The sequence below is a fragment of the Hemibagrus wyckioides genome, linkage group LG22, assembly GCF_019097595.1.
Source record: "Hemibagrus wyckioides isolate EC202008001 linkage group LG22, SWU_Hwy_1.0, whole genome shotgun sequence".
NCBI lineage: Eukaryota > Metazoa > Chordata > Actinopteri > Siluriformes > Bagridae > Hemibagrus > Hemibagrus wyckioides.
Window position 1 is genome coordinate 13,559,688 of NC_080731.1, and position 27,175 is coordinate 13,586,862.

The 27,175-nt window shown below is 37.9% G+C and overlaps 1 protein-coding gene across 2 annotated transcripts in view; it reads right to left on the bottom strand.

Moving 5' to 3' along the window:
- Nucleotides 1-10,003: 10,003 nt before the first annotated feature.
- The window catches only part of rxrab (retinoid x receptor, alpha b), a 43,132-nt gene continuing 25,960 nt past the window's right edge, over nucleotides 10,004-27,175 (bottom strand). For both annotated transcript variants that reach the window (XM_058375409.1, XM_058375408.1), the window contains 8 exons: nucleotides 22,147-22,297; nucleotides 21,886-22,065; nucleotides 18,263-18,432; nucleotides 15,326-15,455; nucleotides 14,430-14,562; nucleotides 12,434-12,525; nucleotides 11,980-12,085; nucleotides 10,004-11,317 (listed from right to left, as the gene is read on the bottom strand). In XM_058375409.1, the coding sequence (XP_058231392.1) occupies nucleotides 11,170-11,317; nucleotides 11,980-12,085; nucleotides 12,434-12,525; nucleotides 14,430-14,562; nucleotides 15,326-15,455; nucleotides 18,263-18,432; nucleotides 21,886-22,065; nucleotides 22,147-22,297 (1,110 nt within the window). In that variant the 3' untranslated portion in view covers nucleotides 10,004-11,169. The remainder of the gene's footprint in view (nucleotides 11,318-11,979; nucleotides 12,086-12,433; nucleotides 12,526-14,429; nucleotides 14,563-15,325; nucleotides 15,456-18,262; nucleotides 18,433-21,885; nucleotides 22,066-22,146; nucleotides 22,298-27,175) is intronic.

A 27,175-nucleotide genomic window follows, 5' to 3' on the forward strand; every position in this document is an offset into this window, starting at 1 on the left:
AAGGTTGACAGCGTTGCTTTCAATACCCCAATCCTCACAAAGCAGAACCCGGCTGGAGCTGGTCCATCTCCGGATGCCACTGGAGCCGGCACAGTCTCTGTATGCCTCAGGATGGGTAGAAGAAGGGAAACAATGGAACAGAATCAGCGTAGCTGCTGTTCATAATATTAGCAGCACTAGATGATAATGTGCATTCAATCAGATTTACTGGAGCACAAGGTTATGGGATGTGTTAGATGTATGCCAGGCTAAAGAGATAAGTCTTTAGACTACATTTAAACTAGGAGACTGTGTCTGAACCCTGAACACTGTCAGGAAGGCTATTCCAAAGTTTAGGAGCTAAATATGAAAACGCTCTACCTCCTTTTGTGGACCTTGATATTCTGGGAACTACCAGAAGTCTGGAGTTTTGTGATCTTAGAGAGCGTGGTGGATTGTAATGTGTTAGAAGACTGGCTAGATACATGGGAGCTAAACCATTTAGAGCCTTGAACGTAAGTAGTGTTAATTTATAGTCAATTCTAAGTTTAACAGGTAGCCAGTGCAGGGATGATAATATTGGGGATATATGATCATATTTTCTTGCCCTGGTAAGAACTCTAGGCGCTGCATTCTGGACTAACTGTAGCTTGTTTAGTGAAGATGCAGGACAACCACCTAGCAATGCATTACAGTAGTCCAGTCTGGAGGTCATGAATGCATGAACAAACTTTTCTGCATCAGATACAGATAAAATGTTCCTAAGCTTGGCAGCATTTCGAAGATGGAAGAAGGCTGTTTTTGTAATATTGGAAATATGATTTTCAAAGGATAAGTTGCTGTCTAATATTACGCCCAGGTCTTTCACTGTTGAGCTAGTAGTAACAGTGCATCCTTCTAGATGCAAGCTGAATTGCAAGAGCTTCTGTGTACTGATTTTTGGACCAATAAGTAATATCTCTGTCTTATCAGAATGTAGTAATAGAAAATTATCGGTCATCCAATCTTTAATATCTTTAACACACTCAGTTAATCTAGACAAATCAGATATTTCATCTGGTTTTGATGCATATGCACACATTAAGACCTTTTACCAAAAAGTCATGCAGGGACCATTTGGAAACTTTTCCAAGAGTTTGGCTTAGGTTTCAAGTGACACAGAACCCTAACTGTCATGCAGTTATTTTTTAACAGAACATTACATACATTTTCGCCTCCTAAGTGGGAAGGAGTGTTGTTTCAAAACCTGAATAATTTATACTATAAGGTCAAGACGAACCGCACACAATCAGGACAGGAAGGGTATTTGGATATTTTCAACTGTACTAACTGCATTGAGTGACACTGTTCTTTTAAGAGCTTGAGATGAAAAATCAGTACTATCACAATAGTACTGAGCTCCTAGGCTGTGGTAATGACCAATCAATTACACTCTTGACAAACACTCTGCTTACACAGATAGCATGCAATATAAAAACTGGTTTCTTTTAGCCGTTTTGTTACTTATTGGGTGTGAGAATATTTTGCAGAGTGCCACACCCAGGAAGCAAGTGGAGGTGAATCCCTTGTTCTACCCAAAGGATCTATCTTTGTACTATAAGGTAAAGGTAAATAACTTTCTTGGGACAGACAGTCTATGATGCAGTTGTGACAGAACCCTAAACCCCAATAACAGCAGAATTGAAATTTATTTTGGTGCAGTTTAGCCATTACCTGACAATTTCCAATCACCATTGATGTTACCACATCCTGGGGAACCAGTGCGCCAGACCCAGTCTGCTGGCAACAAGATAGCACCACTGTTCTACTCCACCGGACACATGTAAGAAGCAGGTGTTGGTTTCGTGGTGAATCATCAAACGGCCAGCAGTGTTTCCAACCAAACTCAGTGTCACTCAGACTCACTGTTCTTACACTTGGTACAATCTGGACTCAAATCGTCTCTGTCTATGCCCCAACAGTGTCTGGCCCCAACAGTGTCAAGGATAAATTCTATGACCAACTACAACAAACATTTGATATGATTCCACAAACCGAGTGGATCCTCCTGGCTGGTGATTTAATGCTCATCTCAGTGTGACCTGAACCGGCTGGGAAGCAGTGATGGAAGAAATCCAACACCTCCATTAAGACCAGGATGCACTTCCACACAATAGTATTGCCAATTCTTTTGTACAGATCTGTCTGTCCGTCTCCTGCATTAACGTCAACTGGACACCCTACCAACTCCTTTGCCACCAATGACCACATGATTGGAAGGTCATATCTGGGGACATATTTGGGGACATTCCTTGCTTAGGCCCAAAGTGTAAGATACCATAGTTCCACCAATGTCAATTTTGCTCAGCTTGCTGTGAGACTGGCCCCTCAAGGACTTTAAGATGGGCCACACATGAAGCATAGGTCAACCCCAGACCTGACCTAATATCATTTCGGAATGCAATTGGCATATGCACTGTACAATTTAAGAAATCTGTCCTTCAGTTGTTGGAAAGTGTCTGTTGCCCTAAAAAAGGCAAGGGAAACCTCTCAAACAGTACACTTGTTTCACAGTAAACTTCTTGTATTAAATTACAAATCATATATTTAAGGTCTTACTGAAACATTTCACCAGCCCTTCTGTTTGTGGATGGTACTGCTGTAAATGGCTTAAATTTGATCAGTTTACTTTGATTGGTCAGGGTTTGTATTTTGGATCCTTTTTTGGGAGATAATTTCTTTTACAATGACTTGACTTGAATCAGAGCCCTCATGCTGGTCATGCTGGAGCCAACCATCCTAATACGTCCTAAGGGGACCTTGATTGGTTAAAGGGGCGCAATGGCATGTGGCCAACAGGTTAATGGCAGTGGTGGTCTGGAGGACCTGATCTACTTACAGCAGACTTGCTGGGCCCAGCTTCAGCTTACATGTAAGTAGTGGAATACATGGGGAACAGAATGAGAAAGAGAGAAGGTAAGGTAAGGATGGTTAACAGGCTCAGGGGAATTATTTGTTATATTTAATCCAGTGTTTTGATTTGCACTTTCCTCTTTTGGCCAGCAGTATTGTTGGCTTGCCCTGCATTAAGAAGTGATTTCCTTTTTTGAAGGACTGGTGTAGGCAGAGCCCCAACTGTCTCAGTCTCCTACACACCAGATCAGATCTCATCACAGCCACCATTTGAATACATCACAGTGTGATAAACAGCTTAACTCCTCTCTTCACTGTCATCTCCCAGAAGCTCTGGCAATGTTTTTCAGGTGTTAGACCCATCTGCTCCAGATTGGCCTTCTTCATTCCACTATAGCTTGATGTGTTTCATCAAAACAACCCAGTGTCCTCTGGGTGGGGAAGGGGGAGGCTATTGGGTGATCCATGTCAAGCAGATGTGACAGGCTTTCTTGCAGGACTTGAGGTTCTTAAAACACTTGATGGCAGCTTGATCTGACCTGAAACATGAGTGCCTGTTGCTGCTCCACCCAATACTGTAGGTTCTGCTTTAGCAGACTTCAATACATGGCAGCGGTTCTTCGTTCTCCAAAAACCAAAGTTTTAGTACCACTGTACGTTAAGTTTGTGTCATTGCAAGGGGAACACAGGTATATTTATTTGGCCTTTTGCCCTTTTATTTTGAATCACACCTCAAACATAAAAAAATAAACACGCACACGTTACAGCCATTGCTAGAACCAAGCCCCACCTGACACACACTGGTTATGCTGTCAGTGTACGCAACTCAAACAGCTCACATTTCCAATTAAAACATCCCACTAGTGTAATCATTTGAGGGATGGATAGAGGAGGTGGGGTGAAACAATTTCTAGGAGTTATAGCTGCAAACTCTGCATGTAAAGCAATAATATGTAAACACATAATTTGAGATACAGTATTAAGAATAAACTAAATACATGATTAATATTTAAAAAAAAAGAGAAGAAGTCATAAATACATGAAATTTAAAACAACTCAAGTTTCACATTTGGTACTGTGGATTTACGCTTCATAAAATGATGATTTCAACAACACTTTCATATGTGACTACCTTGAAATGACCTTAATCTTGTTCTCTGTCAGTGAGGGGTGTGCTGATAGGATTAACGCTCCTCCAGATGATGATAACCCACCTGTCTCATTTGTCAGGTTTTCACCCAGTGGGATATACATATTGGCTGGAACACTGGCTAAGAGAGTGATTGCCTTCCCTGTGCTTTTGTTACCTGCTAGTCCATAACATGCATAAAATATGTTTTTTTGGGTTTTTTTTTTACAATACAGCTTACCTGTTTAATTATACCTATACCATTAATGAGGAATTGACGTTTAAATACCATAACACCGACACAGATTGTCGAATTCTGATGTATAGCGAAGATGAATATTAGGCTGCATCACATAATCCTACTGTTTCTTGTTTGTTACTTAAGATGCTAATAATCATCCTAAAGATCTAACTGACAGTCCATAGCACAACTAATAACCGACTGCAATCTGCATTACAGGAATAAATGTAAAAAAATATTCCTCATTCACCTTCATACTCCCACTTCAGTCATTGCCAAATCTCACCCAGTTACACCCTTTGAGGTAGCATTTATGACATGATTATATAGACTGTATCAGTGAAACTGATGTTCATGACTGGTTGTTGACTTTATTTATTTGTTATATAAACACAAAAACATGTAAATGACATAAAAACCTACAACTATTGCAGCAACATGGATTATAATAAGATTATATTTTTGTTTGTATTGAAAATAGCTTATTGTCAGTATTGACAGACTTGAATATTGCAAAAATAATTATAGTGCATAAATAATACAGCCTTGAGGTGGATTGTTTTCATGTAACACCATAGTCTGGGTTATTCCTCTCTTACCACATCAGTTAGCCAACAATTACGATGATTAATCCTGAATGACACACTGGGTCATTTTAACTATTATAGTTAGTTATAATTTACAATACATAGATAAACAATTGGTCCCTCATGTGCATCCCTCTCTGCCCCAATCCCCCCCGCCAACCAAAAAAAAATAGCTTGTAATTATTCCAGTTTGTTATTTTTACAAGCCGAAAAGCTTAAACTATTCTGGCCTTTGTGATGCTGGACACTTTAATGAGCAGTTATAACAGCAAATGTGAAGGAATGTGTTAATATAATATAATTCATGTTATAACTGGAATTATTGCAGTTATACAAAAATGATGCACACCTTCTGACCAGTCAGATTTGAAAATTTAATCATGATATGTAATTAAGGAGCAAGTGTGCTGTTCTACTGTATTATCAACATGGCTGTGATTTGGCTATAGGCATGAGGATGCAGGCCAAATTCCACAAGCAACAATATTCATATTCAGTACACCATGATTGTGCAGTATTGCTTATTTACAACAGTTCTATGAACAAGAAATACATATACAGATCAGCCATAACATTATGAGCAGTGAGAGGTGAAGTGAATAACACTGATTATCTTCTCATCATGGTACCTGTTAGTGGGTGGGATATATTAAGTGAACATTTTGTCCTCAAAGTTGATGTTAGACGCAGGAAAAATGGGCAAGCGTAAGGATTTGAGCGAGTTTGACAAGGGCCAAATTATAATGGCTAGACGACTATAATGGCTAATATCTCCAAAACTGCAGCTCTTGTTGGGTGTTCCCAGTCGGCAGTGGTATTTAGGTCCAAAGAATGAATAGTGGTGAACCAGCGACAGTGTCATGGGCTGCCAAGGCTCATCCGATTCAATCGGTAATACTGGTTCTGATAGAAAGGTGTCAGAATACACAGCGCATCACAGTTTGTTGTGTATGGGGCTGCATAGCCATAGATCAGTCAGGGTGCCCATGCTGACCCCTGTGCACCCCGAAAGGATGCAAAGAGGTGGCCTCCCAGACCCTGTTGCAAGCCAACTCTCTGCTAAGGCTGAAGTGACAGCCTCACAAGACAAGCATAAACACCCAGATCTTGTTGCAAGCCATGCTTCATGCTAAGGCTAATGTAACACCCTCCCATAGACTTTTGCAAAAATATTCCCGGCCGAGGCAGACGCAGTGGCCTCCCAGATTCAGCTGAATGCAGAGACTGATGTGTCAGCCCCTGTCCCAAGCCACAAAGCACACCACGGTCAAAATGTTTCAGTCCTAGGTCATTCTCATGCCCCAGGCCACTGCCCTGTTTCACACCCATTTCCAGGCCATCTCACATTCCCCGGCTCACACACTGGTGCTGAGTGCTCAACCAGCTGCACTAGTGCATGCGCTCATGTGTTCCATTTATGTCCTTTTGATTCATGTCTTCAGGTTGTTTGTTTTGTGTCATGCCTTGTCTCTGCCCCTGTCTTGTTATTGGTTGTTTCTCAATTGTGTCCTGATTACTCTCACATCCTTAAATTCATGTGTGTCATGTCTTCACTGCGAAGTATCAGTCTTGTATCATCGTGATTGCCTGTGCAGTCTCAAGTCTAGTCATACCCATAGGCTGTTTGATAGTTAGCTCTCATGTTTGTGCTTCTGTTCCCTGATTTCTGATTTATGTCCATTTGCTGATTGTCCGACATCTGGATTTTGACTTTGCCTTGCATTCTGGATTGGAAGCCAGTGTGATTATTAAAACCTGCTCCACCAGCATATGTATTCGCCTCTGAATTTCAGATCCCCACCATGTGACTATGGTTTTGTCACTTGAAAAATGTCTGCTGTTTAATCTAAAAAATTGACTACAGAAGTCAACATATATATTGGCACAAATGGTACCTTATAGATCTCCCATATAAACAGCTTCCACCTGGGAGAGAAAAGACTAACACATGCAGCTGACTACTTTCTAACACAAACATGTATTAAACCCAGCTTTCCGGTTTATGTTGTTCCAGCTCACTGAAATATTTTTGGGTGACCCAGATTTTACTACTCATTAATCTTGTAGCTGTTCAAAACAAATGAAGCAAAATTTAAATAGCAAATATGTATTATCAGACACATAACAGTAAAATTGTTTAAAAAAATAATTTTGGCTTAAATATTCCATCAAGTGAACAAACTGAATGGACTCATATGAATTATTACTCATTGCATCATTGGTAATCATTGCATCATTATTAGTATGCACCAGCGCACCAAGACAAATTCCTTGTACAATAAACTCATATACATATAAAGTCATACATACATAAGAATGAGACATTTTCACCAATTTATCTGTCTCTGGTGGTAAGGTATGTAGGCAGCTTTTGTACATTCAGTGTAGCTTGTATATGTAGGAGGATCTCCAATTTGAATCATGTAAAAACATCTCTCCCACCAGAGGATTTTCTCCTCATCTGAAGGCCACATGGTGCACATTTTGCAGCCTAACTATAATACAATATTATAACTATATTATTTGTATAACTGTCAACACACCATTTGTATTCTACATGCATCGTAGTGGAAGACGAAGGGAGGGAAAACTTGTCACTCATGCTGTGCAAATTGCTGTGTGTGCTTTGTTTATGATTTGTGTATGATTTGTTTCTAGATGTGGTGATTGCATCTGCTTGTCATCCTGCAGAGAATATCATCACATCGACAGCATTGGAGAATGACAAGACTATTAAACTGTGGAAGAGCGGCCGCTATGGTGCAGGACTAATTAATAGATTTCTGTTAGAGACGCAGGACCTGAGGAATGTATATAATATATTCTTTGTATATGTGTGTGTGTGTGTGTGCATGGTTAACTGATTTGTGTGCATCTATTATTAAAAGATAAACGATAAGTACCACTAATATCATCTTCAGATGAACTGACGCAGTTCTGTTAGTAATTTGAGAGTCTTTCAATAAACGTTCATGTTTTTTCCTCATGTCAGTATTGTTGACAAATTAAAGGAATATTCAGTGGCTCTGTTATACTGTGAAGGCATTTTTGCTGTTATGTTTTAGGTTCACTTGTGAAAGAACTTTCCCTGCCAATCAATACAAAGTTGTTCTGACTGATCAGCTTTAGCTTGTAATGACACATTTCTATCCTGATTGAAATCTTTACCAGCACAATGTAGCCCATGCATAGGCAAGAGGGCTCACTGAAGGCTATAATGAGGATGAAAATAATGTAAATAATACACTAAGGCTGTCACATTAACCAGACTGTAACCAGATTTCTCCAGTAAATTTCCAGAGTCCTGTACTGTCTAGGTTGAGGCACGCTGAAGCTGTTCTGGTGGCTTGTGGTGGTCTAACAACTTGCTAAAACACTTTATGTTGGTTTATTGTGTTTTTTATTCAAATCTCTTTGAATAACTTATATATATAATAATACTGCAAATGTATGTCTATTTTAATGTGGGAGAAGTATAGAAACATTTTTATTTTTCTCGTCTGCAAATAAGTCTGCAACTGGTTAATGGTTCTGTCATGCACTAAGGAAAGTAACTTTCAGAACTGAGCATTTAATTGTCCTTTTGAACAATAAACACTGTATGATAGGACAACACACAATTAACCCATTCTCATTGTACTGATATATAAATATGACGTTTCACACTTTCCAGGTGAAGGCGAATGCTTCAAACGATGCTTGAAAACAGCAGCAACAACAACAATAATAAAAGAACTGGGGAAATTTTCTTTTTTTTCTTACAGCAACCTGTTCAGTGGGCAAGACCCCATCCAATTTACAAATCAACATGTATACAATTAATGTATGCAACATTCAACAGAATTATGTAAATACCTGGAACACAAGGATAAAATTACAATAGTACAAAAATAGATATTTTTTCTTTAAACCAAACTCTTTTCATGGTTTACCAAAACCTTGCTTATCATGGGGAAAGTGTATCAGCTGTTGGTCTTCTAAACCCTGTTCAAAACCCTGGCCCAGCAACCAGGATTATTCTAGAATGTGGCCTTTTAGAGTTTTGGTTTGCATTTCTGCTCCAAAAAATGTAAGAAGAGGTTTTTTTTTGTTCTTCCTATGACTTACTGCTGGTGTTTTATGCCCAGACACTGTTTTAAACATGTGAGAAGGGCTTCAGGCAAGGATAAAGGACAAAAACTTATGGTAGTGTGAAAAGCATTTCACGACTGTTGGGGTTTTGTGACTTTAATGTGAAGTAACTGCATGTAAACCATGTATGTGCCTGAGTGTAGCTTCTGCTTTCGTTGAGTTAAATATGTGACTACTGAAATAACGTTCAGTGACTGTGAGGAAATTCTGCACAGTCTGATTATGAAAATATCTAACAATAATAATAATAATAATAATAATAATAATATCCTCAAATGTATATTTACTATACAAGAACACTGTTTTAGTTCAGCCTGGCTCAGCTTGCAAGAGTTTCCTTTCAGCAAACATCACAAGTATCTGTCTGTTGCTTATAATACAGAATGTAATTGCACAATATGTGTCTGACTAATACTACAATATAAAAAGTGTTTCACAAAGCCTGAGGTCCGGTTATTTCGTGATGCTTGCCAAGTCTGAACACTGTCAAATAATGAAGGATTCCTTGGATTACTGTTTCAGCACAATGTTGAACTGTAATATCACCTGTAAGACACCAGGTGGCAGAGTAAGCTCTTCCCAAACTTTCCCACATCCCTGAGGCCAGACCATAATCTGGATTCTCATAACAGAGGCTATGTTCACATTACAAGTCTTTTCGATTTCATTTTTTTTAAAAATATCTTTTTGCTCTGATTGTAATATTAAATCGTAAAACCTGTAGCATCACCTGTGAACATCAGGTGGCAGACTAGCCTCTCTCTTTCTGCCTTGACGGGTCACTCGTGTTTGTGACCACAGACCTCTGCCCTGAAATGACTTAAATGAATATATTCTTAAATCAAAAACATTGCAAGCATGATCCAAGTGTCAACAACAAACACATATGAGAGACTGCAGTAATGAAATTGCAGCACAGTCGATCGTTACAGAGATTTGCACTGGAGGCAGACTGATATCTCTGCAGCAGTTATATGACTAAATGAAAAGAAAGCAGAGCCTTTGGTGGGGTTTTTTTTTCCAGATATTACTGTCATCTCTTCATTTCTTTCTCCTATTTAGCGCTGCTAACAGGCTGCCTCCTACATTCTCATATGATTACATGCCTATGCATCTAGTACCACATATTAGTGTCCCGAATCTGAATTGAGAAGACTTCTCATTTAGGCAACAAAAATTGGATTTGTGCCACTTCAGCCTTTTAATGTGAACGTAGCCTAATTGCATATTTTAAAGCACAAATGCTGCTTTGCTGGGAATCATCACATGACATTTAAATGAAAATCTTAAAATCTGGAGAAAAAAAAAAAAACCTTGATACAATAATGAGATGAATTATAAAGGCAAAACAACTGATAATCAAACATCTAAAATTTTACACAGACAACAAAGAATCATTGCTTTTTTTCTATCATTAAACTTCAGGCAAAGAGCACACCTGATTTCAGACCATTCTGTCATTGATACGCCTTCGCTACAGCCAAACAAACATTGCTCTTTGCAGAGGCCAACTGCTGGTGCGTCGCTAATATCAACACTGTCTGAAAAAAAAAAAAAATTAGTTAAGTGCTGCAAATACAACCTTTTCTTTCTTATACAACCTTCTCTCATCAGTGAATCTCGAAATATAAAAAAACATTGCAAAATGAATGCTGAATGTTAAAGTACATAAAGTACAGTCCATAACAAAGGCAGTGATGAGGTGTCAGAAATAGGAGTCCTGTGAAACAGAGGGGTGTGTATGAGGTACTGCAGAATTTTGCATCCATTCATGAAACCTATACACTCACACCGACGTGAATGTGTACAGATATAACTGTTTGAGGAAAGACATCGTGAACAGAGTAGACTGCAGAGGTAGGTATCTGTGAGGCAGAATATTTAAGAAATTATTTTGACCACAAAATCTGCTAAAATCCATGCAGCCAGATTTCCACCCAAGCATACCGGTCTTGACTCTCTTAATCCATCCTCCTTATGAATTACTCAATAGTGAATGGTCATTGTGTAATTACATGGACTAATGATGAAGCACCAAAGCTAATCTGTTTGTCTCCTGGATTGCAAGCTAAGACGTTTAGCAGACAAAGCAGGTGTCACTGAGACGCGTCTCATCATGGCCGTCTGAAGGTGATGTGTGCATGAGACTGCAGTGTTCTTTACAGGGATTCCGAGTGACATTGTCATGGCTGAGTTAAGGCACTGCTCCATTATGTCATTTGGTGTGGCGCCTCTAGCATTTCCATTAGAAAAGTGTCAATGGGTGTGTCTCCAATGAGTTTGAAGAAAAAGAGGTGCTCCAGACACTTCAGCCCGATGGAGCGCAGAGCAGGCAGCCGGAGAAGCAGTTTAGCAAATCTGCTCAAAGGATGGAAAGAAACAGATGTTATGACATACCTAGTTTAGATGGTGTTATTGTTACTTCTTTAGGGTGTTTTCACATATGCAATGTTTCTTACATTTGAACAGAATGAACCGTGCACAAACCGAGTCATATGCTCTCAATATTTAGACTGACAGAGAAAACAAAAGCTGGATGAGATTCAAAATGTTTTCAACTAACTATTTATATAATTACCTTGTCAATAATTCAGTGTCAGCTCTTATTCTCTGTGTGGTCATTTTATGATTTCTCTTGTCATTTCTATTGCACATTTAGCAAAGGTGCAATTTGACTTTTTTTGAATAAAGGAGTTCATTTATGAGTTTCAGCCCTCTACATATTACAGGCTTTTGTGAGTCGGTCTGTTCATATTGTGCACCGTAAAACCTCAGTAAAATGATGGACCAGCAGATGTGAAAGCACCTTTAAGTTAGTAACAAAGAAACAAAAAAAACCTCATTGTCTTTTTTAGTTTCAGAATTACATTACATGGATTTTACATGTGGCTATCAGGGATTCATATTTACACCAAAATCAAAACATTTTCAATCACAAACGAATAACATGCAATAAATAGACAAGAAATAACATTGAAATAGTTTCCTACCAGAAAAAAAACCAGTTTGTCTATATTTACCTCCCAGGCTGATCGGGGTATTTCTGTTTACAGTAGGCCTCCAGTGAAGCGTATACTCTCTCTCTAAGTGCCTCCACCTCTGTTGGGTTAGACAGGCCTTTAGAGTCTACATGTGGAGGAAGGGAAGAAATGATAACATGATATGTTATGGCATATTTCAGGAATCAGTTGGCTAACATCTGTGCATTAGATACATAATGTAGATTTCACTGTGAATAGAACTTTTCTTTGTGTTAAATAAGATCATGGATACTGGGTAAAGTGTTTTGATTTTACACAACGTGGCAGAAGGACATTCACTCTATTGTATGCAATTCACTATAATTTTCTGTGATTATGTTCCCTGGCACCTGATAGAGAAAAAAATGTTAATTAAATACTACGGTTTTCCTTTTAAACAGGCAAATATCTAGTGATTATATGTGTCTGTGTGTGAGTATGTGTGTTTCTGTACCTGGATTGAAAAGAACAATAGCTCTCAGGCATCCAAGCTCAGACTTGTCCATCTGCATGTCTCGCATCTTAGACACCAGCTCTGTCAGCACTCTGTTCCAATAAAAATCAACTCAGTGTAACTGCGCAATAGTAACCTTTCCAGTTTTACTGATGATTTTGCTTTCACAATTACAGAAAAAAATGCCTCATGCTGAATGACATCAAAATGACTCAACACCCCGTAGCGCTGTACCAAAACCATTAAGATACATACAATGGCTTTTTTTTTTTTTTTACTTTGCACTAAACTGACTGGACATTTAATTAACAAGGGCACTGACAGATTTCATAGGGAAAGTGAAACATGATCTCATACCTACATAATGCTTCCATGTGGCCTAATGTAAAAGTGCTATCAATCAAGAAAGACACAGAGTAACGTCCTTATGAGAGTCATTTTCCAAAAAAAAAAAAGAAGATGCTCTATGGCAGTTGTAAATCTATTAGTCATAAAGGTCTGGTCTGATATCGCAGAACAGGGCTTTCCAACCTCTTAAACAACGCAGCCTTTGAATGCAGCAGAGGACAGGTGGTGTAAAAGTGTAAAAATCCACAATTTGCTGGTCTTTGAGATATTTTAGGATACTTTTAGATTAGATTAGAATAGATTAGATTAGATATAGTGGACTTTTAGATCAAATATAGCGGAAGTGGTAATAATATGAAATATTATATTCAATAAGCAATGTAGAAACATTTGGCTCTGATGTGACTAGTGAATGTTACTTAAATCTTGCGCATGTAGCCTGCATAAGATACGCAGTGAGTGTGGGAATAATGCCACATTCTCTGCTGGTACGAAAAATCTGCAATAGACTGGTTAGTCAGTGCAAAGACAAGAAGCAAGTGGCTTTTAATCACATTACATTATTATAATTCATGACAGTATTCAAATTTCGGAACAAATTTGGGAAGACGCTACATTTATAGGCGAGGTTTTGTAATGTTTTTTGTTACAGATAAGTAGCTGCAAAATTCATTTTTCGCTGTTTTTTTCTATATTCAGAACCAAAATCTCAATTTCAGTAGACCTGCATTCAACTAAGACCCAGGTTTCACGTCCTCACTCCTATTCCTAATTAGAAAGATACCACAGAGAGAATTTTCAAAATAGTGAGCTGTTAATTATGCTGGAATATAGAACTGAGATTTTTAGGCTGCGAAAACAAGATAAAATATTTCTATAACAGTGCATAGTATGTTCTTGATTCTTGTTTCTCTTGGGACTGTTTTAACAGTTGTTTTTAATTGTTAAAACAAAAACCCTTGTTTTTTAGCTTTATTTTGTTCTAATTTATGCATATTTAATTAGACAAAGCCTCATTTAAATAATAAAGGTATTTTTTTTTAAACACAAGTCACCATACTGAAACCTGCTTTTCAGCCTCAGGTCTGAATTTTGCCAGTTAACAAAAAATGTTAAGTAAAGCGATTATATTATTTATAGTATGAACATTGATAAACAAAGGTGTTGTTTATTTTGCTCATTTGGTTTATTAATCTAGAATGCTTTGTATAATTGTTTTGGTCATGCTTTATTCCTAACTAATGTGTAAATAATATTAGGTAAATGAGCCTGGCTGTATAAAGCACTGTTAAGGCACAATCAAATCATTTTGTACTCTGAAATGTAAACAGATAAAGGAGGAAATGAGCATGGCAGTTCTTTAGAAGAGCCTTCAGCGTCTGCAGTCAAGCACTCCTTTTCTACCTTAAAATGAAAGATGTCTATTTTAATCAAACACAGCAGATGTGTATGGGAGATAATGAGATGCACTGAAGTGGATGTGTGTGCTGATGATCTAGAAAGCTTGTTTCCTAATACAGTTTTACTTCAGTGATTCCCAACAGCCTGGGAAGCTCTACGCTAAAAGCCCATAAGCTTTCCATGATTTAAACTAACACACACATCTTAGTTTCTACTGCAAAGATCCGTGAAGGCAGCTGACACTCACCTATCAAAAATAGCACCTACTCCAGCGCTATGTGCACTGTTTCTATGGACGTGGAGGCCGGTTGCTAACAATATGCCATCTTTCACACTTATCGAGCGGTGTGAAAAAGAAGCGATGAGGAGCTCGTTCCACCCTGTGAGAGGTACAGAGACAGACAGACTTCAGTGGATTCTCTGAACAGAAACAAGTTCAGAAGAAGACGATACACACTGGTGGTCATTTGAGGTAACCACAAGTTTTTGTCAAGAAAGTAAACCAATCTGGAAATCACTTTGTTTGTTTTAAAAGTGTCAAATATAGATAAGTAAGTCCAAATATGTGCACACAGTCTGGGTGTTCTGAGGTAACCTCGGGCTCGTGGAACAAACATTATTTTTATTATATTTCTGATTTCTTTTATTATATCATAATTATTATATAAAATATTACAGGGTGATCTTCATATTTCATAGAATACTCATTTGTTCATCTGAATTATGTGATTCCCTTCTTACATATTATGCTTATTCAAATTTGCAAAATAAAGAACCTCCTAAAACAACATTGCACAGTGATAAAAAGCTGTTCCTCACATATGAAGAGCACAAATACAGAGTAGATTTTTCTCAGTGCTAATACGGTTTGTGCTAAACATCCAACAGATTACTGGGGAAAATGTCTATTATGCAGTACAGAGTGGATAGATCTTGGTAGTAAACACAAAAGCTGCTTATTTATTTGATGAGTACTGTTTCTAAATACCTGAGTCCAAAGACTAGGACATCTATGTCATACAATTCAATTCAATTTATTTGTATAATGCTTTTAACAATGGACATTGTCTCAAAGCAGCTTTACAGAATTATAGAAACACAAGAAATAAAAAAGCAGCTTATTTCTGTGAGATCATATGATACCTGCTCGTAAAAGAATAACCTGGTCATCTAAAGGCAGGTCAGAAAAGTGTGGTATCCTCTTTGCCCATTCCACTAACGTGAAGAGCTGCTTATCAGCCGCTTGGCAAATGTTTGTAACGGGGTCGTTGGGCTGCAGAGAGAGAGACAGAGAAATAAAAGAGAGCTTCATGTTAATACATATTCTGTTGCATATGCATTGAGTTGAAAAGATACATTAAAAAAAATCCTAATTTATTTCTAACTACATTGTGTTTCCTGTGAAAATTCTATCCAAAAGGAATTGCTGAATGTTTATATTGCTTCTGGGTAACTCAGTGAAAAGAGGACAATACGGCAGAAGGAAAAAAAACAAACCGGTCCATGAGGCACAGAGTCAGAGGAATACTAAACAGTCAGGGGGAAAATTCAAGCTGCAGAGGATTTCATTTAATCCTCACCTATAAGACACCTGGGAGGAATCTTCAAGGGCCTGAACTTTTGTTGAGACTAGTTTTACTTCTTTCTTATTTCCTGACTATCTTTAAATGAACATCGTCTGTCACAGATTCTTAAAGATTTCCCCAAATCAGCCCTGAGGGTGAATAAAAAAGTAATGCAATGTAATTTTTATTATTATTATTTTTTTTAAATCTCAGTCTTAGAAACCAGACAAGTATATTTGAGAAATTTATGAGGCATCTGGAGTTTGTGAGGTATGTGATGATTTGCACAGTGATAAACTTTGACGTACAACCATCTCTTATTTGTCAGCTACATTAACCTCATAGCTACTCTGCAACTAACAGAACAAACTCTGAACACAAAGTGTCTTGACACGTCATGGCTGTCTTGGTGTAGGTTAGTGTACATGTTATTTTTGTCTATATAATATTTCTGTGTGTATGTATGCCTCGGACTGTGTGCATGGGAGTCTGGAGATGAAAAACTGAGATGTCATATCGACAGAAGACAGAGAAAAACAAAAGTTCAAAGCTCCTGTTGACGCATATTGCGAAAGCATTTCAAATACCACTAATGTCATTTTCTGCTCCTCCTCAGCTCTCCTTCGGACACGTTCAAAATCACAGAACATTTCACAATAACAACCATGTCTTGAACATATTTCACATTTAAAAATTTCATTCGAGGCTGCAGGATGAAGTAGGATTCATCCGAGTCAGTAACCATTCCAAAGAAGCTTTTCCAAACAAAAGGACAAAACACATCCAGTAGAGTTGAGCAGAATTTTAGAGTAAAAGTAAAACATTTGAACTTAAGACACTGTGGGTTGTAAAGAATATTCTTTCTGCTTTACCTTGCTTCAGGAAGGGCACAAAAAATGCAAACATCAGCAATTTTTGCACGTTTAAAATATTTGTTCTATGCTTCGTACAGTATCTTTTTTGATTACTGAATTAGATGAGAAAATATACTGATATACTGATGTTACTAAGCTACTCTGCACACCTGTTTTAGTAATTTACAATAATTACCATCATAGCTGTTGGCTCAAACGGGCAGGAAATTTCAAGCTTGAAAAAGAAGTGCAGACAAAAGTCCTGCCTGCAAATTTCTGAAATGGCTTAACAGAGAGCTGCAGTGATTATTAGAGAAAAGCTTTGCCTATCATCAAGACAATTTTCTTTAAGCATTGCTCACTACTATCAGCCTCTGTGCCACACACAGATCAACATGTGGGAACAGCATGTAACTTCACTCTGCAGGTTTAAACAAGCAATGCACTGACGAAGAGAAAGACTTTTTTTTAGAGGTTAGGCTCATTTACACACAACATTTGTTCTTAACCACATCACCTTACATTTATCTCCTTTATACAGCTGAGCAATTGATGGTTAAGAGCCTTGCTCAAGAGCAACTTAGCAGTTCTCATGACCATCACCTTGAACACTTTGTCATGTTTCTCAAACAATTCCTGAACAATTTCTGCAATGTGTTGGGTCACATTATACTGCTGAAAGAGACCACTGCCATCAGGTCATACAGTTGCCATGAAAGGGTATATTTGGCCTGCAACAAGGTTTAGGTAGTTGGTAGGTGTCAAAAATACATCAAGGTTTCATAGAGCATCACACTGCCTCCACTGACATGCCTTCTTGCCATAGTGCCTCCTGATGTCATCTCTTTCCCAGGTAAGTGACACACGAACCCAAACCATCCACATGATTCATCAGACCAGACCACCTTCTTCCATTGCTTCATGGTGAAGTTCTGATGCTCACATGCTCACTGTCAATGTTTTCGGTGGTGGGCAGGGGTTAGCAAGGACACGCAGCCCCATACCCAGCAAAATGCATTGCACTGTGTGTTCTAACACCATTCTATCATAGCCAGCTTTATCAGTTGTGCTATATTAGCTTGCCATCACCCCCCATGTGCATTAATGAAGTTTGGATGACCCTGTCTCCAGTTCACCTTTTTGATCTTCCATGTTTGGTTGGACCTAACCTCTTCATACCTGGAACACCCTACAAAACCTGCTGTTTTTGAGATGCTCTGCCCCAGTCATCTAGCCATCACAGTTTAGCTTTTGTCAAAGTCACACAGAGCCTTACGCTTGTTCATTTGCTCCCAACAGATCAACTTCGAGAACTGACTGTTCACTTGCTGCCTATTATATCCCACCTCATCCCAATCTTTGACAGGTGCCAATGTAATGAAATAAGCAATGTTATTCACTTGACCTGCTGAAATGCATTACTCTGTACAAATGGACATTGTGACCAGAGGGACTCCACTAAACACACCTCTATCAGTTCTACAACAGTAAATCTGGAATTTTAGACATTAGTGAGAAAACATCTCCAGTGACATGTGAGTCTGTTTGGACAAATCAAGATGGAACAGCTGCATGAAGTGGTTGAGTGGATGTATCAGTGTGACTGTGTGATTTGGAGAGTGTGCATTTGAGAGAGGCAGAGAGAGAGAGGGCTGTCTTACAGAGTTGGCAGCTGCACCAATACTGCCTTCCACATAGGTTTCAGTTTTGGGCTCCACTGCCAGCTCAGCTTCCAGAATCTTCTCCACTGGCATGTCTTCACTGGCACAGCCTGCCAGCTCCAATTCAGCCTCACTCTTTTCTTTCGCCCGCTGCCTCTCCTCCTGGACAGCTGGAGGTGCACACACACACACACACACACACACGCACACACAGAATTATTTATATGCAGTATATGTGGATCGGGGGAACACATATCCATAAACATTTACTCACTAAGTACACTGCCCTAAAGAATTATTGGCACCCTTAGTGAAAATTAAAAACAAATAACATGGTAATACTCTGAGCATAAAACATACAGGGACAATGTATAGTTAAATATAAGCATGTTCTTTCCCCAAGCACATTTTTATATAAGTTTCCCTACAAATTCAAGTTTATCATCTTCCCTACAATTAGTTTGTTGGAGTTTACATATTGTATTTCTAACTGGAGAAAAAGAACGTCTCTTCCTGTAATATGGAACAGTTAGAAATACTTGCGGAGGGATTTTAGTATCTCTTCAATACAGAATTGTTTAAATTGCATTGTAATCCTCTTTAAGTACACAGGAAACCTGACCTGGTTAAAAGCAACACAGAAATCTTGGAAACTCAGAGGAAATGACAAACAAATATTTTTCAGAAGCTATTTATGACATTTTCATGACAGAATTTGTTTGTATTCATTCAAACTGTTCCTAGGGGCTGTCAACAACTTATTTTCACAATTACATGCACATATTTTTGAGGAAACATTTAGAGACATTAGAGTTTTTTTTTTTGCAAGGACAAATGAGAACTGTTTGCATGTAATGTAATTTTCCTCCATTTTATAATGGGCAGTGATCATTCTTGAGGGCTCTGAATGTGATGTATTCACAATAACATTAGCACTCACACAAATGCATACGGACACACACACACACACACACACACACACACACGTACAGCTGCTTTCACTTTACTCCTTGGCTACAGATTTCCACAGCAATGGCACAGTCTGTTTTTAACAGAATGGAGGGCATTATTCAGAGACATCAGAAAGCTAAATCCAGTGCAGCCATAACTGCAAAATCCAGGAAGTCAAACTTTCTCTGCCTGCTCTCTCTCTCTCTCTCTCTCTCTCTCTCTCTCTAATATAAACACATACATATATATTCAATATATTTATATTCAATATATTTATATATTCAATAAATAATGATGAACAGCCACTCATTTGACCAATACCTGCTGTGTAATGGAATGAAACTTCCCTTTCTAATTTCTGTATGCTGAGTTTGACATAGTTTGACGAAAAGAGCCAACAAATGGAGAGTGTTTGCATGTCAACTAGTTTTGACCAAGGTCGGTCTGTCTATAAAAAAATATTTTTAAAACTTTCTGCTGTTCTCCCATCTGCAATGAGAAACAGAAAACCTCAATGATCTTTTTTTTTTTTTTATAATCAAGCCAAACTAATCAATCTTACACACCATTGTGCCTACATGCTTCTTACATTCCCAGATAGCTGACTGGAATTACAGAGACCACATAAACATTCACCCAGTGTTGGCTAAAATAATTCCAGGGAAAAGTGACACCAGATGCAGGCATCTACCAACAACATTTTTGACTCTGAAGCTCTACCACAAGATTCACTCACAAACACACTCAGGGGAAAGTGAACCTCGGCTTAGACACATCGGCTTTGTTCAGGCAGGCAGCTCAAATCGGATTTTTTGGCATAGTGTAACAGAGCAGGAAGTATTTCCTGCAGGCAAAAACACATGAAATATGATTTTTTGCAATTAATATATAGATCGTATGTGTTGATATGTGAGTCAGTTTGACCAGTCAAGCTTTCATATTTCAAAGATTGCACTGCTACTGCTACAATTTTGTTTTGGGGATTTCTTATTTTTCAACATTTTGGTCAGGTGAAGGCTAACACGTTGGTGAGGTCAGCCAACCGCATCTTCTCATACTGCTTCATCACAGGGCACAGAGGAAAGTCTGCTCTCTTTCGTACATATAAGTTTACAGACATCCATGCCTGACTAGTCAATAGCTAGCATGAAGCAAGGTCAGCGATACATGGCCAAGAAGCTGCTACTTTCACAGAAAGAGGCAGAAAACCAACCACAGACCTGCTCAGACCTTGCCCATTGACAAACACACAAGAATGTCTCTGTAATTACAGCTAGTAGTTTTACAGATGAAATAAGAAATCTTACTCTATCATTAACCATTAAAAAGGTACACAAGGTAGTGGTAAAAATTAAAGGAAAAATTTGTACACAATTTCCCTTTTGCACAGGCTTGTGCTATCTCTCTCTCTCTCTTTCTCTCTCTCTTTCTCCATATACAGCTCTGGAAAAAAAAATAAAAGCCCACTGCCCAATCTCCAGATTTGAACCCTATTGAAAACCTCTGGAATGTCATCAAGAGGAAGATGGATGGTCACAAACCATCAAGTAAAGCTGAACTGTTTGCTTTTTTGCAGAAAGAGTGGTATAAAGTTCCCCAACAGCAATGTGAAAAACTGGTGGAGAGCATGGAGCCAAAACACATGCAAATCGGGGTTATTCCACCAAATACTGATTTCTTAATGTTATTTAGCCAAAGCATTAACACAATTTGTTTATTTGCATTTTGTTTTATTTGAGTTATTAAAGCTCTGCAAATACTGCATGATCTTGGGTTATTTTGATGTGTGAACTGTGTCAGCAGTTCACAAAAAATGAAACAAAACTGTTCATCTCACCAATACTTGAACCTGTAAGAAAAAAACATAAGAAACTGACTATTTTGCAGTGGTCTCTTATTTTTTTCCAGAGATGTATGTATATTTGTAGAGACCTAGAGGAGCTAAAGGAGCTGAGGGAATATCTGACAGTTCTGATTACACTTTGCATGTGACAACAATCTCTCATATTCTTCACATGTCTGGGCTATAGGGAAGAGAGGCTAGACGAAAGCCCTTTCTCACAAAATACATCAAGCTCAACTAAGTCAATGTGGCAAAGCCTGTGGCAAAATTTGTCTCGGTTTGATGAGACCAATTCCAAAAAGAATAATAATCCCGTAACTCTGAAAGGTATGTTTGGTGGAAAAAAAGCACATAACCAAAAGAACACCAAACCCACAGTGCAAAATGGTGGTGGTGGCATCACACTTCTTCAGCCAGAACTGAGGCTTTCATCAAGTTGGAGAGAATCATGTACAGCCACAAATGGCAGCCTATTTCAGTGCAAAACTTTTAGGTGTCTGTTAGTAACATGAAGATTTTCACCTGACGTGACAACAATGACCCAGAGCAAAGGAAGTGCTTAATTAAAAAGAAAGTCTGAAAGCCTGAATCCAACTAACACATATACACAATTCCTCGAACCCTCCATCACTCTCTCACATCAATGTTACTCTAATAACCAGTATATATGTCCCAACAATTTCAACTACAATTGGAACTAATAAGATATAGTTGTCATTATTTGCCATACAGACTCTTAAATGAGATTTAGGAAATAAAATCAAAATCGTCCTTCTGTGTGGACAAAGTGCTACACACAAATATGGAGGAAATAATAAGTAAAGAGCACCTTCTCTCTTCATGCCCATGGCCAGACACTTCTGGTAGCGGCAATACTGGCAGCGGTTGCGCTGGCGCTTGTCGATTGGACAGTCCTTGTTGTCTCGGCAGGTGTAAGTCAGGTCTTTCCTCACCGTGCGCTTGAAGAAGCCTTTGCAACCTTCGCAGCTGTACACGCCGTAGTGTTTACCTGAAACAGCAGATCATCCATTACTACTGTTGCCAAATAGCAAAGAATGTTAATGTTAACATGGAAATGTAAAAGTCTCACCTGAAGATCGATCGCCACAAATAGCACAGATGTGTTTGGTGAGAGACAGCGAGGTGCCTGTCGGCTGAGCTGGAACCTTCATGACACCATTCAGGCCCAGAGGAGGTTTGACATCTTCTGGGCTGCTGACTGAAGTCATGGGGGAGCTGAGCTGAAACACACACACACACACACACACACACAGGGAGGTTTAGAATCAGGCAGGAGCCCATCGTCTCAAATTCACACAAACAGAGAGCAAACTGCTATAATGGAAAAATACATGAATGATCAAAACGGTTAAAACCTCAACCACATATGCGTGTAGTAAACATAAAAAAGTGACATCAAGTGAAAATATCTAAAATAATTATCTAGTATTTTATATTATATGATTAGAACAAAAACCAACTTTTAAGTAACTAAACACATTTCTAGCTGTTTTTGCTCATTTCTAGCTTTACGGTTTCTTATTCTATTGCCAGCTTTTTTTTTTAAATGAGTGAAATTATCTTTCAAGAGAACAAAAATGTTTCAAGCTCTTATATTTGATTTATTATATTCAAACAGGGATTGGTAGATAAATTTGACCATATATAAGATATTTCCACTTGCAAAGATGTAATTTCTTTCAATGTGGGATCCATTTGGTGTTTTATTGCTGAAAACTGTCAGGCACTTAATGAATGCATGAACACACAGACTGCATTCATCCATCCTTCCATCTTTTGTGAATTGACTTTACCCTGTAATGAGAGATTAGAAATCTGAGCAATCTCGACCCTGCTGGAAACTGAAACTCCATCTTAAACTCTCTCATCTTCAACACTCTCTCTCCATTCTCTTCATTCAGACACACAATGGGTAAACCACAGCAGCAGGATTCTCAGGGGCAGTGTTTCATTTCCATAAAGTAAAGTATACTTTTGTATAATATAAGTTTATATAAGTAAACGGGTTGCAGTCTCGACATTTCGTTCATTTTTAACAGCCCATAACATAACAGATTGTGTTTACCTGCATGATCACACACACCTACAAGAAGCACTCAAGCAAATACGTCATTTCTCTTCCCTTGTCTTTCATTGTTCACATTCATACTGTTTTAGTCTAATGCAGGCTAACACTAACACAAATAATCCATATATCTAATTTTAATTTTAATTTCTTGCCTATTTGTTCTTTTTTTATATATAACTTAATAATTTAAATAATATGCACTGCAATTGTAAAGTTTGATTGCAAATACACACAACTATTGCACCTGCACTGGTGATCACTCTGTACTCTACCTCACTGATTCACTCACTCACTTAATCAATCAATCAATCAATCAATCAATCAATCAATCAATCAATCAAATCACTCACTCACTCACTCAATCAACCAACCAACCAATAACTCTCAATCATGACCACTCACTGATACATATTTTAGTTCTTTACATGCAGCCTATTCTGACTGACATATAAATTGGAATAAGAAAACCTCTGTGTATATTATTATGGTCTGGTGCAAAAATGGTCAACTAGAAACCAAAAAATAAGACTAAGACTAAGGGGGTGAAAGGGGCAATCAAATAATATTCTGAAGGAGAGTATATATATATATATATATATATATATATATACCATTGTTTTTTTTTGTTTTCTGTAGAATAAGGATATTTACACCACTATGCAGCTGAATTCTTGAATCTAACCTAGAATCTAAGGTGTACCATAAACAACAGGTGGATATTCATGTGCTCAGTCTAATACCTTGTTGTTTCTATAGTAACAACTCATACACATAGACTTGTCTTCACAACTTTACATAATCTAATAAACGTATTATAAAATGTTGTTTAGCAAAGTAAATGTATAATTGCTGATGTATAATTGTTTAATTATTTAACATTTATGAATTGGGGGTCTGTGTAAGTCCAGGAGAGCAAACGACTGTTTATCCTTGCTAAAACATAAATAATAACTGTAACTAACTTGATAAACAATTACACTTTGTAATCATTGGCAAATCGCTGTGCTATAATCGGATGAAAACACTCCAGATCATGTGGTCATGCGAAAATAATCTATTCCACATCCATATTACACCACCCTGGCATAGATTGTTTTCGCATACCGGAACAGTCTGTCCTGAGTTACTTTTCTGAGTGTTTGGCTCATACTGTTCACATATAAACCTGCACTCTAACCCTTGCTATGTGCTACACTGTGATCTGACTCATAAAGCTTATTACAACACTGATGCAAAATTGTGACTTAATTTTGTTCAAACTAAACGTAAACAGCCATGTGAAAAGGTATTTTCAATAAAGTGAAACATTCACAGTGTATAGAAAAATTTCCCTGATAATCTGCAATGAGAATGGAGTCATTCACTCACAGATATTCACTCGCTCATTTACACACTCTTTCACAATGTCTTCTACATCCTGCTTCATTCGTTCAGTCTGTGGTCCAGATTCAGTGAAGATCTGATGTCATCTTAAGAAAACCACAAATTCTTTTATAGGTGATATCAGAACAGTAAACACACATGAATATTTCTCTAATGTGAGTTGTGGACAGAGGATCTCGCACAGAGAAAAACAATAAAACTTTCCCAAACGATCAGAGTGAAAATACAGCTAGACCTACAGTGCTGCAGTCTGTGAGGAATGAGAGGGTGAATATATATACATACGTGTGTGTGTGTGTACTGAGCACAGAAAAAAATACTACTAAAAATACCTCCCAATGCTGTATAGTTATAGCTCCCTTTTCTGACATGTGACTCTACATAAACACACACATGCAGGTACACATAATTGACCTTACCTGTAAATTTATACTATACACATGTGGCTGTTTTCCTTTAGCCTTGTCCTGGTTATACACACACACACACACACACACACACACAAACACACTGTATCTTCTCTGCCTATTTTGGGTGAACATGCAACTCAATCTGCATTACTGGTTCTGTGTGCCAGTGCCAGGAGAATCTCCACATTTAGATACTAAACAACCTCGATCTGAATTACTGATGCTCACAACACAGAATAATGACCAGCACCAATAACCAAGATTATGAAGAAAAAGCACAAGAAACATCCCAATAACGTACAAACAAATTTCTATAAGAGTGCTCAAAATTTAGGGACAAATCTCTGAATACATGATGTGGTTTCTTGGGTGTTGCCTAAAACAATTCGATGAATGTTCAATTCAGATTTATAACGTCATATATTTTCATAACAAATGATCATTATTTCATTACATTTCATTTCATTAAATGTTTATATAAGACATCTAGCTGAATATTAATACATTATTCAAGATAAAGGTTTTCTATACAGTTACAAATACTGATACAAACAGGACTTTGTGGAATTCAACCAAAAATGTGAGGAAGGAAATACAAATATTTTGAATGTCATGCAGGTGAAAGCATGTGATATGAAGCTTGTGAGAAAATCAAAGAAATATCACACTGCCTGATGCAAGTGCAGCATTTATGACAGTGCTGGCATTTCCACTTCTGTTTTTCCCCTCTGAGTGATTTCTGGAGTTTTAAGGGACATAGTGATAAGTTTCATATTTAGTCAGGATGATTTTTTTTACAGACAGATAATGTCACTTCACTGCTTCCTGGTATAAATCTTTAAAACAAAAAGTCTCCTTATGTTAGTTTGTCACTTCTAAATAATAAATACAAAACTACTCAGTATAAATAAATGCATTTTGTACCACAACGGCAAAGCAATGAAACAATTTATGGCTAAGAAACTTGTGATTTTAGTGCACAACAGTCCATAAAAAGTGACATTCACCACAACTCCAGTGTTGGAAAAGATACTTAAAACATATAATTAGGCTGAATGATAAATGGTCTTGTATGGTGCTGTAGAGTACACCACATAGCATCTTCTTGTGCTTGAATATAAAAAGTTTGTAGGAATCCTTCTGGGACTCGACCTACGATATGGCCTGATTATCACACTTACCATGGAAACAGCTGCTGGTCATACTGGTTTGCTGCTGTCAAACCATTGTTCCGGACATATACTCTCATCTATCTATCTATCTATCTATCTATCTATCTATCTATCTATCTATCTACCTACCTACCTACCTACCTACCTACCTACCTACCTACCTACCTTCCTACCTAAACACCCGCCCACCCACCCACCTACCTATCCACCCACCTACCTACCCACCTACCTACCTACCTACCCATCTACCTGCCTACCTACATCTAAACAACAAGAATCATATTGTGTTATTTGAGCCACAATTAATTAAGTTACTGGACAATTAAGTAATTAAGCCCACAACATTGGCATTGCTTCCAGACTTTAACAGTGAGTTCAAAATAGAGCTCAGAGGTCAGAGAGCCAGAGAACACAATAACTGTTCTTCAACCAAATAATTCAAGATTAGTTTATTATAAACAATGCAAAGCATGTATCAGCAATGTTTCACAACCCACTCTCTAAAATAGGTTTGTAACTCCTGCTAATTTCAGCTCATAGCACTAATATCACAGCAGCTCATGCTTAACTCCTACAGGATGCAAACTGTAATGAAAATTACAGCAGCTTGTGTGTATGTATATATATTACTCAGTGTGAAAACAAAAGGAGGAAATTCAGTCTCTAAATTCAAGCCATGTATAAACTCCAGGTTGTCTGTGACAGCCAAAACAAAGCATGTAAATATTCAGCTACTGGACTGAAACAGTGAGGTGCAGAATTGGAAGATTTGAAGTTTTTACATGGTGGTCTTTAAAGAATCTGATGGACTTGTGATGTCTGAAACTGTAACATGGAGGTTATTTTCAGGGTACAACAGACACCATATTGATCTGAGGTACAATTACACTTATTTAAACAAGGTTTAATCTCTACTGCATGTACTCATAAACTTTAAGCCTGCTGACTCAGGAAACTCTTTTTGGATTTGAACTGTTTAGAGTGGATCACATACATACACACTTACACACATTCATTCCACTTCAGTAGTGGGGGTCATGGTTGATGCCTGTGTCAGGAACTCTG